Genomic DNA, 15647 nt, shown 5'->3' with positions numbered 1-15647 from the left:
AACTCTAAGGATATAAATGCATTCTGAAGGACTATTATCTGACACACAACCATTCTCTTTTCACAGTGAATCTCATTTGTAATGGAGTTGATGGGTGGGTGAAATGCCGTTTTGTTCAATGTTGATTCTGTCTAGGTAAAATTTGTTAACACAGTGTAATTAAGGGGACATTGGATTTCAATTTATTGTGTTTTTTCCACAGTTCAAAACTTGAGCAAATCCTGTCAGCTGGCAATTCCTCGGCAGCCCTGTGCAATTTCACCATCACAGAACATGCCTGTTCCTCTGTAAGATTCCTTTTTAAACTCCAAAAACAGAACATGGATTTTGCCTCATTATGGTCCTGAGACAAATCTCCATGAGCTCTGACAAAATGGCTGTATTCTTTGTCAATTTTCTTTTTCAAGGCTCCCTATCTCACATCCAGCAACTTGGTCACACTGCTGAACTGCACACTGAAAAGCCAAAACATATACCCAGTAGAAGTCTGGAAGCTTTTCTTCCAAAAAGCCTCTGCTGTACTGGACCAGGCCCTTGAGACATTTGCTAACATGGTAAGTACAAAATCACATTTTCACAATATTACCATTTCCCTGCGTGAAGTTTGGGTCCAGCTACAATTATTTTTCTGCCAATTCAAGGCCGTCAACAACACCTACCCGACCTCGTCAAATGTGCTCGAGGCTCTTGGAGAAGTGAGAACTGACAACTTCAGCCAGGCACAACTACAGAGTGAGGAGTTCATTACCAGCTGGTTCAAGACAAAGATCCGTCCGTTTCTGGCCGTTCCATCTTTCAACTTCCTATTTTGCCTTAGCTCCAAAAACTTCAGCTGCCAGACATACCAGACTGTGTAAGTAAATATGAGACATATAGCTCTGTTCTGCAAATGTGCAGTTGACTAGAAGTTTAGATGTTGAAAGCTTTCTCTCAAATGTAGCATTCAGGCATTTGGAAGCCAAAAGGCATCCATGGACAGAGACACACAGCAAGCAGTCTTCACTCACTTCATCAAACCGTTCTTGTCAAGAAATGACTCAACAGGTAAAAGGAGAAACTCAAGCTCACTTTGGTTTTTCCATGACAACATGTGGTATATTACCCTGTCAATAACTTTCTTGCTTTTTCTGCAGATCCTGGCTGTGTCTCATCTATCACGGGGAGCCAAGCGTGGCTAAAGGCAAACCTTGGCGACTTCTCTGATTTTGCAACTGTGCAGGACTTGGAAGCCTTCAATCCTAATTTGTCCGCTGTGAGTGCCAACTGCAGATGTACATCTTCCTGTAAACGGAATTCTTTTACCCAGAACATTTCCATGACTGCTGTCTGATATTATGCTGGTTCTCTTTTGTAGGCTGAATTGTTGTCAGTCCTCAGTCCTTCTCAGGTGGCACAGCTGGTACTGAGTTTGGGAGCCTCCAATAACACAGATTTGATTGATCGTGTGTTTGAGCGACTGCAAGAGGGCAACGCTCTAGAAAATGTGGATGGATTCCTCACACAACTGACAGCCAATGGACAGGTATGCTAGGCTTCTAAAAGGGTGAAGGAGGACAATCCTGGTGTTTTATTCCAGCAGGATAAGACAGAATAAGACATTTGCTAAACCGCTACACAACTCTTCAAGGAGTCTATCATAGAGAAGACTTGTTTGCAACCTTTGTGACATGTTGTATGAGTACATTTACAACATGCAGTCTCTGTATTGCTTAGCTTCTTTTCCACCTCAATTTCACAGATGCCAATTTTCCAGCCTGTTGTGAGAGATCGGATCATGAATGCGACCTTCATCGTCATCAGTCCGCATTTCTCCTCTTTCACGACAAACGACTATGAACTTTGGTTCCATGTGAAACTGATTCCTATCCTTGCCAGTTTTACTCCAGAAATGCTCATAAACACAATCACAAACATCAGCTGCATGAACTACCAAGTCATGTGAGTAGTTTTCTTGGAGCAATCAACATTTTGTTGCAAATGAAAATGACAATAGAGACAAAGAACAGCATGAGAATGTTTTCTTTCAACTGTTGCAGTGTGAGTGGGTTGGTTTCAGTTATCCAGGAGATGCCACTGTACAGACGGCAAGAGATCACACATGGTCTGCTGGGCTACCTAAGAAATGCTGAAAATGCCATCAATGAGCCAGGTAGAGCAGACATAGGGTGCATTACGTGTTTTCCAGTGTGAAATGTCTTGAAAAGCACTCAGACAAAAAACTTAAATTCTTTCATGTCTACCAGTCACAAACCTTCCTAAATTGAGCACATCCTAACTTTTGTCTGCATGTCTTAGCTTGCAGGCAACAAAATGAGAGTGATGCCCAATGGGTTAAAGCAAATCTGGGTCCATTCATCCAATATACATCATACTCTGACCTCAAAGACTTCAACATCTCTACGGTAAGCCCTACATTGCACTTCTAGTCCTCCCTTAAGAACAGGAAAACAAAATTGTAGACTTAAGAAAACAAACACAGGAGTTTATTTTGCCATATCAAAAATACAAGCAAATCATAGAGCACACTTTCTTTGGTTGCAAACTCTATTCATTTACCCATAGCATTGGTCATTACTGTTGTCTGATATTATGTTGATTCCCTGTTGTAGGCTGGATTGTTGTCAACGCTCAATCCATCTGAGGTGGCACAGCTGCTACTGAGCTCTGGAGCCTCAAATAACACAGATTTTATTGATCTTGTGTTTGAAAAACTTGAAGAGGGCAATGTTCTAAAAAATGTGGATGAATTCCTGACACAGCTGACAGCCAATGGACAGGTAGGCTAGCCTCCTAAAAGGGTGAAGGAGGACAATGTGGATATTTGATTCTAGAAGTAAACACAGAATAAGACATCGGTCTCAACCGCTACATCCATTGTTGGCTATTGTATCTTAGAAAACAAATGGTTACAGCCTTTGTACCATGTTGTATGGGTGTACTTCCAACATGCAATCTCACCTTTGCTTATGTCTTTTTCCACTTTAATATGACAGACCCCACATTTCCAGCCTGTTGTGAGAGATCGGATCATGAATACGACCTTCATCGTCATCAGTCCACATTTCTCCACTTTCACGACAAACGACTATGAACTTTGGTTCCATGTGAAACTGATTCCTATCCTTGCCAGTTTTACTCCAGAAATGCTCATAAACACAACCACAAACATCAGCTGCATGAATTACCAAGTCATGTGAGTAGTTTTCTTGGAGCAATCAAGATTTTGTTGCAAATGAAAATGACAATACTGACAAAGAACAGCATGAGAACGTTTTCTTTCAACTGTTGCAGTGTGAGTGGGTTGGCTTCAGTTATCCAGGAGATGCCACTGTACAGACGGCAAGAGATCACACATGGTCTGCTGGGCTACCTAAGAAATGCTGAAAATGCCAACAATGAGCCAGGTAGGGCAGACATAGGGTGCGTTATGTGCTTTCCAGTGTGAAATGTCTTGAAAAGCACTCAGACAAAAAACTTGCCCACATATTCTTTCATGTCTACCTGTCAAAAACCTTCCTAAATTTGGCACATCCTAACTTTTGTTTGTATGCCTTAGCTTGCAGGCAACAAAATGAGAGTGATGCCCAATGGGTTAAAGCAAATCTGGGTCCATTCGTCCAATATACATCATACTCTGACCTCAAAGACTTCAACATCTCTACGGTAAGCCCTACATTGCACTTCTAGTCCTCCCTTAAGAACAGGAAAACAAAATTGTAGACTTAAGAAAACAAACACAGGAGTTTATTTTGCCATATCAAAAATACAAGCAAATCATAGAGCACACTTTCTTTGGTTGCAAACGCTAATCCTTTACCCACAGCATTGGTCATTACTGTTGTCTGATATTATGTTGATTCCCTGTTGTAGGCTGGATTGTTGTCAACGCTCAATCCCTCTGAGGTGGCACAGCTGCTACTGAGCTCTGGAGCCTCAAATAACACAGATTTTATTGATCTTGTGTTTGAAAAGCTTGAAGAGGGCAATGTTCTAAAAAATGTGGATGAATTCCTGACACAGCTGACAGCCAATGGACAGGTAGGCTAGCCTCCTAAAAGGGTGAAGGAGGACAATGCAGATATTTGATTCCAGAAGTAAACACAGAATAAAACATAGGTCTCAACCGCTACATCCATTGTTGGCTATTGTATCTTAGAAAACAAATGGTTACAGCCTTTGTACCATGTTGTATGGGTGTACTTCCAACATGCAATCTCACCTTTGCTTATGTCTTTTTCCACTTTAATATGACAGACCCCACATTTCCAGCCTGTTGTGAGAGATCGGATCATGAATACGACCTTCATCATCATCAGTCCACATTTCTCCACTTTCACGACAAACGACTATGAACTTTGGTTCCATGTGAAACTGATTCCTATCCTTGCCAGTTTTACTCCAGAAATGCTCATAAACACAACCACAAACATCAGCTGCATGAATTACCAAGTCATGTGAGTAGTTTTCTTGGAGCAATCAAGATTTTGTTGCAAATGAAAATGACAATACTGACAAAGAACAGCATGAGAACGTTTTCTTTCAACTGTTGCAGTGTGAGTGGGTTGGCTTCAGTTATCCAGGAGATGCCACTGTACAGACGGCAAGAGATCACACACGGTCTGCTGGGCTACCTAAGAAATGCTGAAAATGCCATCAATGAGCCAGGTAGGGCAGACATAGGGTGCGTTATGTGTTTTCAAGTGTGAAATGTCTTGAAAAGCACTCAGACAAAAAACTTAAATTCTTTCATGTCTACCAGTCACAAACCTTGCTAAATTGAGCACATCCTAACTTTTGTCTGCATGCCTTAGCTTGCAGGCAACAAAATGAGAGTGATGCCCAATGGGTTAAAGCAAATCTGGGTCCATTCGTCCAATATACATCATACTCTGACCTCAAAGACTTCAACATCTCTACGGTAAGCTTTACTCTTATTACTCTTCCTGTCTTTCTTGAGAATAGCAAAGCAAAATTCTGGAAATTATACAAAAGACATGCATTTCATGAATTCTACTTTTTTGTATCCATAGCTGGCAGTTCTGGACGTTCTTTCACCATCGCAAAAGGCTGATCTAATCCTAGATCCAAACAGTGGTGCTTTAAACGATGCACATGTTGTAAGGGAGGTGTTGACAAGCTTGACAGAGACCAGTGATTATGAGCAGCTCAACCAATTCTTCCAGGCTTTTGCAAACATCAACAAGCAGGTGAATTCTCATTACCTCAGCGCAAACATCAACAAATGTTAACAGTGTTCTTTCATAAACCTGCTCAAGTGTTGAACTGAAAATGATCCATTTCTGATATGCTTCATGCCTTGAGGCATCCCTGCTGTACAGAAGTACAAAGATTTAGTTTAGATAAGCTCCCCCTCATCTCCGCATTTCCACAAAGACTTCAGAACTTCCTCTCTGACCTTATTATGATCCCCTTCTCTTTTCAGAGAAATGTCACCCTCATCCAAAATCCAGATGTGCGAGACACCATTTTGAGCCTGACCTTGACAGCCCTTGCTCCTCAGCTTAAAGACTTTCAGCCAGAAGACTATCAACAGTGGTTCCAGGTTTATTTGGTTCCTGTGATGGCGAGCATCCTTCCTAGCAGCTTGCGGGTGATCCCCAGTAACATCACCTGTGAATCCTACCAGGCTGTGTAAGATATTTCTGATATCCACAGTTAGACATTTGGGTGTGCACAATGCCAAGCTGAGGCTCCTGACAAGTCACAATGAATTCTTTTCTTCCTTTAGATACGATGGTCTTGCGCAGAGTTTGGCAGCATTGCCACTGGACCTTTCACAGGGCGTGAGATCAAGCAAGCAGTACCTCCAGGACACATTCCCACGTATGTGGCAAATGGGCTTTCCTGACTAAACTTTTCCCAAAAGCCCAGTACCAGCACTGTAATGACTACTCCATTGATTTGTTTCCTTTCTTTTTCTTCTCAAACAGGCTGCTCAGTTCCAGCTTCCTTTGTGGTAAGATTAGTTTTTTGGGGGGTGGGTGGGTGGGTGTGGGGGGTGTCTTACATGGGTTATCCAATATTTGATCCAGGTTTGGCACACTAATTGGGCCAACTGTGACAAAGTCAAGGTATTTACACTTGAAGAAGATGTTTCCACTATACTAACACTCATATTTTCTTTGTCTTCAGTGCAAGGTGACCCCAGTTCATGGTAAGTCTGTCTAGAAGTACACATTTCAACTCTAAGGATATAAATGCATTCTGAAGGACTATTATCTGACACACAACCATTCTCTTTTCACAGTGAATCTCATTTGTAATGGAGTTGATGGGTGGGTGAAATGCCGTTTTGTTCAATGTTGATTCTGTCTAGGTAAAATTTGTTAACACAGTGTAATTAAGGGGACATTGGATTTCAATTTATTGTGTTTTTTCCACAGTTCAAAACTTGAGCAAATCCTGTCAGCTGGCAATTCCTCGGCAGCCCTGTGCAATTTCACCATCACAGAACATGCCTGTTCCTCTGTAAGATTCCTTTTTAAACTCCAAAAACAGAACATGGATTTTGCCTCATTATGGTCCTGAGACAAATCTCCATGAGCTCTGACAAAATGGCTGTATTCTTTGTCAATTTTCTTTTTCAAGGCTCCCTATCTCACATCCAGCAACTTGGTCACACTGCTGAACTGCACACTGAAAAGCCAAAACATATACCCAGTAGAAGTCTGGAAGCTTTTCTTCCAAAAAGCCTCTGCTGTACTGGACCAGGCCCTTGAGACATTTGCTAACATGGTAAGTACAAAATCACATTTTCACAATATTACCATTTCCCTGCGTGAAGTTTGGGTCCAGCTACAATTATTTTTCTGCCAATTCAAGGCCGTCAACAACACCTACCCGACCTCGTCAAATGTGCTCGAGGCTCTTGGAGAAGTGAGAATTGACAACTTCAGCCAGGCACAACTACAGAGTGAGGAGTTCATTACCAGCTGGTTCAAGACAAAGATCCGTCCGTTTCTGGCCGTTCCATCTTTCAACTTCCTATTTTGCCTTAGCTCCAAAAACTTCAGCTGCCAGACATACCAGACTGTGTAAGTAAATATGAGACATATAGCTCTGTTCTGCAAATGTGCAGTTGACTAGAAGTTTAGATGTTGAAAGCTTTCTCTCAAATGTAGCATTCAGGCATTTGGAAGCCAAAAGGCATCCATGGACAGAGACACACAGCAAGCAGTCTTCACTCACTTCATCAAACCGTTCTTGTCAAGAAATGACTCAACAGGTAAAAGGAGAAACTCAAGCTCACTTTGGTTTTTCCATGACAACATGTGGTATATTACCCTGTCAATAACTTTCTTGCTTTTTCTGCAGATCCTGGCTGTGTCTCATCTATCACGGGGAGCCAAGCGTGGCTAAAGGCAAACCTTGGCGACTTCTCTGATTTTGCAACTGTGCAGGACTTGGAAGCCTTCAATCCTAATTTGTCCGCTGTGAGTGCCAACTGCAGATGTACATCTTCCTGTAAACGGAATTCTTTTACCCAGAACATTTCCATGACTGCTGTCTGATATTATGCTGGTTCTCTTTTGTAGGCTGAATTGTTGTCAGTCCTCAGTCCTTCTCAGGTGGCACAGCTGGTACTGAGTTTGGGAGCCTCCAATAACACAGATTTGATTGATCGTGTGTTTGAGCGACTGCAAGAGGGCAACGCTCTAGAAAATGTGGATGGATTCCTCACACAACTGACAGCCAATGGACAGGTATGCTAGGCTTCTAAAAGGGTGAAGGAGGACAATCCTGGTGTTTTATTCCAGCAGGATAAGACAGAATAAGACATTTGCTAAACCGCTACACAACTCTTCAAGGAGTCTATCATAGAGAAGACTTGTTTGCAACCTTTGTGACATGTTGTATGAGTACATTTACAACATGCAGTCTCTGTATTGCTTAGCTTCTTTTCCACCTCAATTTCACAGATGCCAATTTTCCAGCCTGTTGTGAGAGATCGGATCATGAATGCGACCTTCATCGTCATCAGTCCACATTTCTCCACTTTCACGACAAACGACTATGAACTTTGGTTCCATGTGAAACTGATTCCTATCCTTGCCAGTTTTACTCCAGAAATGCTCATAAACACAACCACAAACATCAGCTGCATGAACTACCAAGTCATGTGAGTAGTTTTCTTGGAGCAATCAACATTTTGTTGCAAATGAAAATGACAATAGAGACAAAGAAGAGCATGAGAATGTTTTCTTTCAACTGTTGCAGTGTGAGTGGGTTGGTTTCAGTTATCCAGGAGATGCCACTGTACAGACGGCAAGAGATCACACATGGTCTGCTGGGCTACCTAAGAAATGCTGAAAATGCCATCAATGAGCCAGGTAGAGCAGACATAGGGTGCATTACGTGTTTTCCAGTGTGAAATGTCTTGAAAAGCACTCAGACAAAAAACTTAAATTCTTTCATGTCTACCAGTCACAAACCTTCCTAAATTGAGCACATCCTAACTTTTGTCTGCATGTCTTAGCTTGCAGGCAACAAAATGAGAGTGATGCCCAATGGGTTAAAGCAAATCTGGGTCCATTCATCCAATATACATCATACTCTGACCTCAAAGACTTCAACATCTCTACGGTAAGCCCTACATTGCACTTCTAGTCCTCCCTTAAGAACAGGAAAACAAAATTGTAGACTTAAGAAAACAAACACAGGAGTTTATTTTGCCATATCAAAAATACAAGCAAATCATAGAGCACACTTTCTTTGGTTGCAAACTCTATTCATTTACCCATAGCATTGGTCATTACTGTTGTCTGATATTATGTTGATTCCCTGTTGTAGGCTGGATTGTTGTCAACGCTCAATCCATCTGAGGTGGCACAGCTGCTACTGAGCTCTGGAGCCTCAAATAACACAGATTTTATTGATCTTGTGTTTGAAAAACTTGAAGAGGGCAATGTTCTAAAAAATGTGGATGAATTCCTGACACAGCTGACAGCCAATGGACAGGTAGGCTAGCCTCCTAAAAGGGTGAAGGAGGACAATGTGGATATTTGATTCTAGAAGTAAACACAGAATAAGACATCGGTCTCAACCGCTACATCCATTGTTGGCTATTGTATCTTAGAAAACAAATGGTTACAGCCTTTGTACCATGTTGTATGGGTGTACTTCCAACATGCAATCTCACCTTTGCTTATGTCTTTTTCCACTTTAATATGACAGACCCCACATTTCCAGCCTGTTGTGAGAGATCGGATCATGAATACGACCTTCATCGTCATCAGTCCACATTTCTCCACTTTCACGACAAACGACTATGAACTTTGGTTCCATGTGAAACTGATTCCTATCCTTGCCAGTTTTACTCCAGAAATGCTCATAAACACAACCACAAACATCAGCTGCATGAATTACCAAGTCATGTGAGTAGTTTTCTTGGAGCAATCAAGATTTTGTTGCAAATGAAAATGACAATACTGACAAAGAACAGCATGAGAACGTTTTCTTTCAACTGTTGCAGTGTGAGTGGGTTGGCTTCAGTTATCCAGGAGATGCCACTGTACAGACGGCAAGAGATCACACATGGTCTGCTGGGCTACCTAAGAAATGCTGAAAATGCCAACAATGAGCCAGGTAGGGCAGACATAGGGTGCGTTATGTGCTTTCCAGTGTGAAATGTCTTGAAAAGCACTCAGACAAAAAACTTGCCCACATATTCTTTCATGTCTACCTGTCAAAAACCTTCCTAAATTTGGCACATCCTAACTTTTGTTTGTATGCCTTAGCTTGCAGGCAACAAAATGAGAGTGATGCCCAATGGGTTAAAGCAAATCTGGGTCCATTCGTCCAATATACATCATACTCTGACCTCAAAGACTTCAACATCTCTACGGTAAGCCCTACATTGCACTTCTAGTCCTCCCTTAAGAACAGGAAAACAAAATTGTAGACTTAAGAAAACAAACACAGGAGTTTATTTTGCCATATCAAAAATACAAGCAAATCATAGAGCACACTTTCTTTGGTTGCAAACGCTAATCCTTTACCCACAGCATTGGTCATTACTGTTGTCTGATATTATGTTGATTCCCTGTTGTAGGCTGGATTGTTGTCAACGCTCAATCCCTCTGAGGTGGCACAGCTGCTACTGAGCTCTGGAGCCTCAAATAACACAGATTTTATTGATCTTGTGTTTGAAAAGCTTGAAGAGGGCAATGTTCTAAAAAATGTGGATGAATTCCTGACACAGCTGACAGCCAATGGACAGGTAGGCTAGCCTCCTAAAAGGGTGAAGGAGGACAATGCAGATATTTGATTCCAGAAGTAAACACAGAATAAAACATAGGTCTCAACCGCTACATCCATTGTTGGCTATTGTATCTTAGAAAACAAATGGTTACAGCCTTTGTACCATGTTGTATGGGTGTACTTCCAACATGCAATCTCACCTTTGCTTATGTCTTTTTCCACTTTAATATGACAGACCCCACATTTCCAGCCTGTTGTGAGAGATCGGATCATGAATACGACCTTCATCATCATCAGTCCACATTTCTCCACTTTCACGACAAACGACTATGAACTTTGGTTCCATGTGAAACTGATTCCTATCCTTGCCAGTTTTACTCCAGAAATGCTCATAAACACAACCACAAACATCAGCTGCATGAATTACCAAGTCATGTGAGTAGTTTTCTTGGAGCAATCAAGATTTTGTTGCAAATGAAAATGACAATACTGACAAAGAACAGCATGAGAACGTTTTCTTTCAACTGTTGCAGTGTGAGTGGGTTGGCTTCAGTTATCCAGGAGATGCCACTGTACAGACGGCAAGAGATCACACATGGTCTGCTGGGCTACCTAAGAAATGCTGAAAATGCCATCAATGAGCCAGGTAGGGCAGACATAGGGTGCGTTATGTGTTTTCAAGTGTGAAATGTCTTGAAAAGCACTCAGACAAAAAACTTAAATTCTTTCATGTCTACCAGTCACAAACCTTGCTAAATTGAGCACATCCTAACTTTTGTCTGCATGCCTTAGCTTGCAGGCAACAAAATGAGAGTGATGCCCAATGGGTTAAAGCAAATCTGGGTCCATTCGTCCAATATACATCATACTCTGACCTCAAAGACTTCAACATCTCTACGGTAAGCTTTACTCTTATTACTCTTCCTGTCTTTCTTGAGAATAGCAAAGCAAAATTCTGGAAATTATACAAAAGACATGCATTTCATGAATTCTACTTTTTTGTATCCATAGCTGGCAGTTCTGGACGTTCTTTCACCATCGCAAAAGGCTGATCTAATCCTAGATCCAAACAGTGGTGCTTTAAACGATGCACATGTTGTAAGGGAGGTGTTGACAAGCTTGACAGAGACCAGTGATTATGAGCAGCTCAACCAATTCTTCCAGGCTTTTGCAAACATCAACAAGCAGGTGAATTCTCATTACCTCAGCGCAAACATCAACAAATGTTAACAGTGTTCTTTCATAAACCTGCTCAAGTGTTGAACTGAAAATGATCCATTTCTGATATGCTTCATGCCTTGAGGCATCCCTGCTGTACAGAAGTACAAAGATTTAGTTTAGATAAGCTCCCCCTCATCTCCGCATTTCCACAAAGACTTCAGAACTTCCTCTCTGACCTTATTATGATCCCCTTCTCTTTTCAGAGAAATGTCACCCTCATCCAAAATCCAGATGTGCGAGACACCATTTTGAGCCTGACCTTGACAGCCCTTGCTCCTCAGCTTAAAGACTTTCAGCCAGAAGACTATCAACAGTGGTTCCAGGTTTATTTGGTTCCTGTGATGGCGAGCATCCTTCCTAGCAGCTTGCGGGTGATCCCCAGTAACATCACCTGTGAATCCTACCAGGCTGTGTAAGATATTTCTGATATCCACAGTTAGACATTTGGGTGTGCACAATGCCAAGCTGAGGCTCCTGACAAGTCACAATGAATTCTTTTCTTCCTTTAGATACGATGGTCTTGCGCAGAGTTTGGCAGCATTGCCACTGGACCTTTCACAGGGCGTGAGATCAAGCAAGCAGTACCTCCAGGACACATTCCCACGTATGTGGCAAATGGGCTTTCCTGACTAAACTTTTCCCAAAAGCCCAGTACCAGCACTGTAATGACTACTCCATTGATTTGTTTCCTTTCTTTTTCTTCTCAAACAGGCTGCTCAGTTCCAGCTTCCTTTGTGGTAAGATTAGTTTTTTGGGGGGTGGGTGGGTGGGTGTGGGGGGTGTCTTACATGGGTTATCCAATATTTGATCCAGGTTTGGCACACTAATTGGGCCAACTGTGACAAAGTCAAGGTATTTACACTTGAAGAAGATGTTTCCACTATACTAACACTCATATTTTCTTTGTCTTCAGTGCAAGGTGACCCCAGTTCATGGTAAGTCTGTCTATAAGTACACATTTCAACTCTAAGGATATAAATGCATTCTGAAGGACTATTATCTGACACACAACCATTCTCTTTTCACAGTGAATCTCATTTGTAATGGAGTTGATGGGTGGGTGAAATGCCGTTTTGTTCAATGTTGATTCTGTCTAGGTAAAATTTGTTAACACAGTGTAATTAAGGGGACATTGGATTTCAATTTATTGTGTTTTTTCCACAGTTCAAAACTTGAGCAAATCCTGTCAGCTGGCAATTCCTCGGCAGCCCTGTGCAATTTCACCATCACAGAACATGCCTGTTCCTCTGTAAGATTCCTTTTTAAACTCCAAAAACAGAACATGGATTTTGCCCCATTATGGTCCTGAGACAAATCTCCATGAGCTCTGACAAAATGGCTGTATTCTTTGTCAATTTTCTTTTTCAAGGCTCCCTATCTCACATCCAGCAACTTGGTCACACTGCTGAACTGCACACTGAAAAGCCAAAACATATACCCAGTAGAAGTCTGGAAGCTTTTCTTCCAAAAAGCCTCTGCTGTACTGGACCAGGCCCTTGAGACATTTGCTAACATGGTAAGTACAAAATCACATTTTCACAATATTACCATTTCCCTGCGTGAAGTTTGGGTCCAGCTACAATTATTTTTCTGCCAATTCAAGGCCGTCAACAACACCTACCCGACCTCGTCAAATGTGCTCGAGGCTCTTGGAGAAGTGAGAATTGACAACTTCAGCCAGGCACAACTACAGAGTGAGGAGTTCATTACCAGCTGGTTCAAGACAAAGATCCGTCCGTTTCTGGCCGTTCCATCTTTCAACTTCCTATTTTGCCTTAGCTCCAAAAACTTCAGCTGCCAGACATACCAGACTGTGTAAGTAAATATGAGACATATAGCTCTGTTCTGCAAATGTGCAGTTGACTAGAAGTTTAGATGTTGAAAGCTTTCTCTCAAATGTAGCATTCAGGCATTTGGAAGCCAAAAGGCATCCATGGACAGAGACACACAGCAAGCAGTCTTCACTCACTTCATCAAACCGTTCTTGTCAAGAAATGACTCAACAGGTAAAAGGAGAAACTCAAGCTCACTTTGGTTTTTCCATGACAACATGTGGTATATTACCCTGTCAATAACTTTCTTGCTTTTTCTGCAGATCCTGGCTGTGTCTCATCTATCACGGGGAGCCAAGCGTGGCTAAAGGCAAACCTTGGCGACTTCTCTGATTTTGCAACTGTGCAGGACTTGGAAGCCTTCAATCCTAATTTGTCCGCTGTGAGTGCCAACTGCAGATGTACATCTTCCTGTAAACGGAATTCTTTTACCCAGAACATTTCCATGACTGCTGTCTGATATTATGCTGGTTCTCTTTTGTAGGCTGAATTGTTGTCAGTCCTCAGTCCTTCTCAGGTGGCACAGCTGGTACTGAGTTTGGGAGCCTCCAATAACACAGATTTGATTGATCGTGTGTTTGAGCGACTGCAAGAGGGCAACGCTCTAGAAAATGTGGATGGATTCCTCACACAACTGACAGCCAATGGACAGGTATGCTAGGCTTCTAAAAGGGTGAAGGAGGACAATCCTGGTGTTTTATTCCAGCAGGATAAGACAGAATAAGACATTTGCTAAACCGCTACACAACTCTTCAAGGAGTCTATCATAGAGAAGACTTGTTTGCAACCTTTGTGACATGTTGTATGAGTACATTTACAACATGCAGTCTCTGTATTGCTTAGCTTCTTTTCCACCTCAATTTCACAGATGCCAATTTTCCAGCCTGTTGTGAGAGATCGGATCATGAATGCGACCTTCATCGTCATCAGTCCACATTTCTCCACTTTCACGACAAACGACTATGAACTTTGGTTCCATGTGAAACTGATTCCTATCCTTGCCAGTTTTACTCCAGAAATGCTCATAAACACAACCACAAACATCAGCTGCATGAACTACCAAGTCATGTGAGTAGTTTTCTTGGAGCAATCAACATTTTGTTGCAAATGAAAATGACAATAGAGACAAAGAAGAGCATGAGAATGTTTTCTTTCAACTGTTGCAGTGTGAGTGGGTTGGCTTCAGTTATCCAGGAGATGCCACTGTACAGACGGCAAGAGATCACACATGGTCTGCTGGGCTATCTAAGAAATGCTGAAAATGCCATCAATGAGCCAGGTAGAGCAGACATAGGGTGCATTATGTGTTTTCCAGTGTGAAATGTCTTGAAAAGCACTCAGACAAAAAACTTAAATTCTTTCATGTCTACCAGTCACAAACCTTGCTAAATTGAGCACATCCTAACTTTTGTCTGCATGCCTTAGCTTGCAGGCAACAAAATGAGAGTGATGCCCAATGGGTTAAAGCAAATCTGGGTCCATTCGTCCAATATACAGCGTACTCTGACCTCAAAGACTTCAACATCTCTACGGTAAGCCCTACATTGCACTTCTAGTCCTCCCTTAAGAACAGGAAAACAAAATTGTAGACTTAAGAAGACAAACACAGGAGTTTATTTTGCCATATCAAAAATACAAGCAAATCATAGAGCACACTTTCTTTGGTTGCAAACTCTATTCATTTACCCACAGCATTGGTCATTACTGCTGTCTGATATTATGTTGATTCCCTGTTGTAGGCTGGATTGTTGTCAACGCTCAATCCCTCTGAGGTGGCACAGCTGCTACTGAGCTCTGGAGCCTCAAATAACACAGATTTTATTGATCTTGTGTTTGAAAAACTTGAAGAGGGCAATGTTCTAAAAAATGTGGATGAATTCCTGACACAGCTGACAGCCAATGGACAGGTAGGCTAGCCTCCTAAAAGGGTGAAGGAGGACAATGCGGATATTTGATTCTAGAAGTAAACACAGAATAAGACATCGGTCTCAACCGCTACATCCATTGTTGGCTATTGTATCTTAGAAAACAAATGGTTACAGCCTTTGTACCATGTTGTATGGGTGTACTTCCAACATGCAATCTCACCTTTGCTTATGTCTTTTTCCACTTTAATATGACAGACCCCACATTTCCAGCCTGTTGTGAGAGATCGGATCATGAATACGACCTTCATCGTCATCAGTCCACATTTCTCCACTTTCACGACAAACGACTATGAACTTTGGTTCCATGTGAAACTGATTCCTATCCTTGCCAGTTTTACTCCAGAAATGCTCATAAACACAACCACAAACATCAGCTGCATGAATTACCAAGTCATGTGAGTAGTTTTCTTGGAGCAATCAACATTTTGTTGCAAATGAAAATGAC

General features: G+C 41.8%; 2 protein-coding genes across 2 annotated transcripts in view; both read left to right on the top strand.

Moving 5' to 3' along the window:
- The first annotated feature begins 71 nt into the window (after nucleotides 1–71).
- On the top strand, nucleotides 72–12412 carry LOC147306690 (uncharacterized). Its single transcript, XM_086275889.1, has 38 exons — nucleotides 72–94; nucleotides 203–287; nucleotides 408–554; nucleotides 642–853; nucleotides 941–1044; nucleotides 1134–1252; nucleotides 1355–1522; nucleotides 1739–1938; nucleotides 2037–2149; nucleotides 3557–3663; nucleotides 3871–4038; nucleotides 4255–4454; nucleotides 4553–4665; nucleotides 4812–4918; nucleotides 5031–5207; nucleotides 5444–5652; nucleotides 5750–5844; nucleotides 5952–5977; nucleotides 6154–6175; nucleotides 6269–6296; nucleotides 6405–6489; nucleotides 6610–6756; nucleotides 6844–7055; nucleotides 7143–7246; nucleotides 7336–7454; nucleotides 7557–7724; nucleotides 7941–8140; nucleotides 8239–8351; nucleotides 9759–9865; nucleotides 10073–10240; nucleotides 10457–10656; nucleotides 10755–10867; nucleotides 11014–11120; nucleotides 11233–11409; nucleotides 11646–11854; nucleotides 11952–12046; nucleotides 12154–12179; nucleotides 12356–12412. Exons 3-38 carry the CDS (start codon nucleotides 552–554, stop codon nucleotides 12410–12412), a joined length of 4578 nt encoding a protein of 1525 aa, XP_086132015.1. The 5' UTR covers nucleotides 72–94; nucleotides 203–287; nucleotides 408–551.
- A 63-nt stretch (nucleotides 12413–12475) lies between these two features.
- Nucleotides 12476–15647, top strand: part of LOC147306689 (uncharacterized) — a 40691-nt gene continuing 37519 nt past the window's right edge. Inside the window, exons 1-12 of the mRNA XM_086275888.1 lie at nucleotides 12476–12498; nucleotides 12607–12691; nucleotides 12812–12958; nucleotides 13046–13257; nucleotides 13345–13448; nucleotides 13538–13656; nucleotides 13759–13926; nucleotides 14143–14342; nucleotides 14441–14553; nucleotides 14700–14806; nucleotides 15014–15181; nucleotides 15398–15597. Coding sequence (XP_086132014.1) covers nucleotides 12956–12958; nucleotides 13046–13257; nucleotides 13345–13448; nucleotides 13538–13656; nucleotides 13759–13926; nucleotides 14143–14342; nucleotides 14441–14553; nucleotides 14700–14806; nucleotides 15014–15181; nucleotides 15398–15597 — 1394 coding nt within the window. The 5' untranslated portion in view covers nucleotides 12476–12498; nucleotides 12607–12691; nucleotides 12812–12955. The remainder of the gene's footprint in view (nucleotides 12499–12606; nucleotides 12692–12811; nucleotides 12959–13045; nucleotides 13258–13344; nucleotides 13449–13537; nucleotides 13657–13758; nucleotides 13927–14142; nucleotides 14343–14440; nucleotides 14554–14699; nucleotides 14807–15013; nucleotides 15182–15397; nucleotides 15598–15647) is intronic.

This window comes from Aulonocara sp. 'chitande type north' Nkhata Bay, linkage group LG19 (genome assembly GCF_057382095.1).
Source record: "Aulonocara sp. 'chitande type north' Nkhata Bay isolate Kocher_YH1m ecotype deep benthic linkage group LG19, A_spYH_male_GT1.1, whole genome shotgun sequence".
In the NCBI taxonomy this organism is placed as follows: domain Eukaryota; kingdom Metazoa; phylum Chordata; class Actinopteri; order Cichliformes; family Cichlidae; genus Aulonocara; species Aulonocara sp. 'chitande type north' Nkhata Bay.
Note: the sequence above shows the minus strand (reverse complement) of the source record. Positions and strands in the feature narration are given on the sequence as shown.

Bases quoted from the DNA above. Each gene is read 5' to 3' on its own strand.
- LOC147306690 (XM_086275889.1), top strand. The intron at 7,455-7,556 runs GTGAGTGCCAAC...TCTCTTTTGTAG, and splicing joins TCAATCCTAATTTGTCCGCT to GCTGAATTGTTGTCAGTCCT. The intron at 11,121-11,232 runs GTAAGCTTTACT...TTGTATCCATAG, and splicing joins AAGACTTCAACATCTCTACG to CTGGCAGTTCTGGACGTTCT.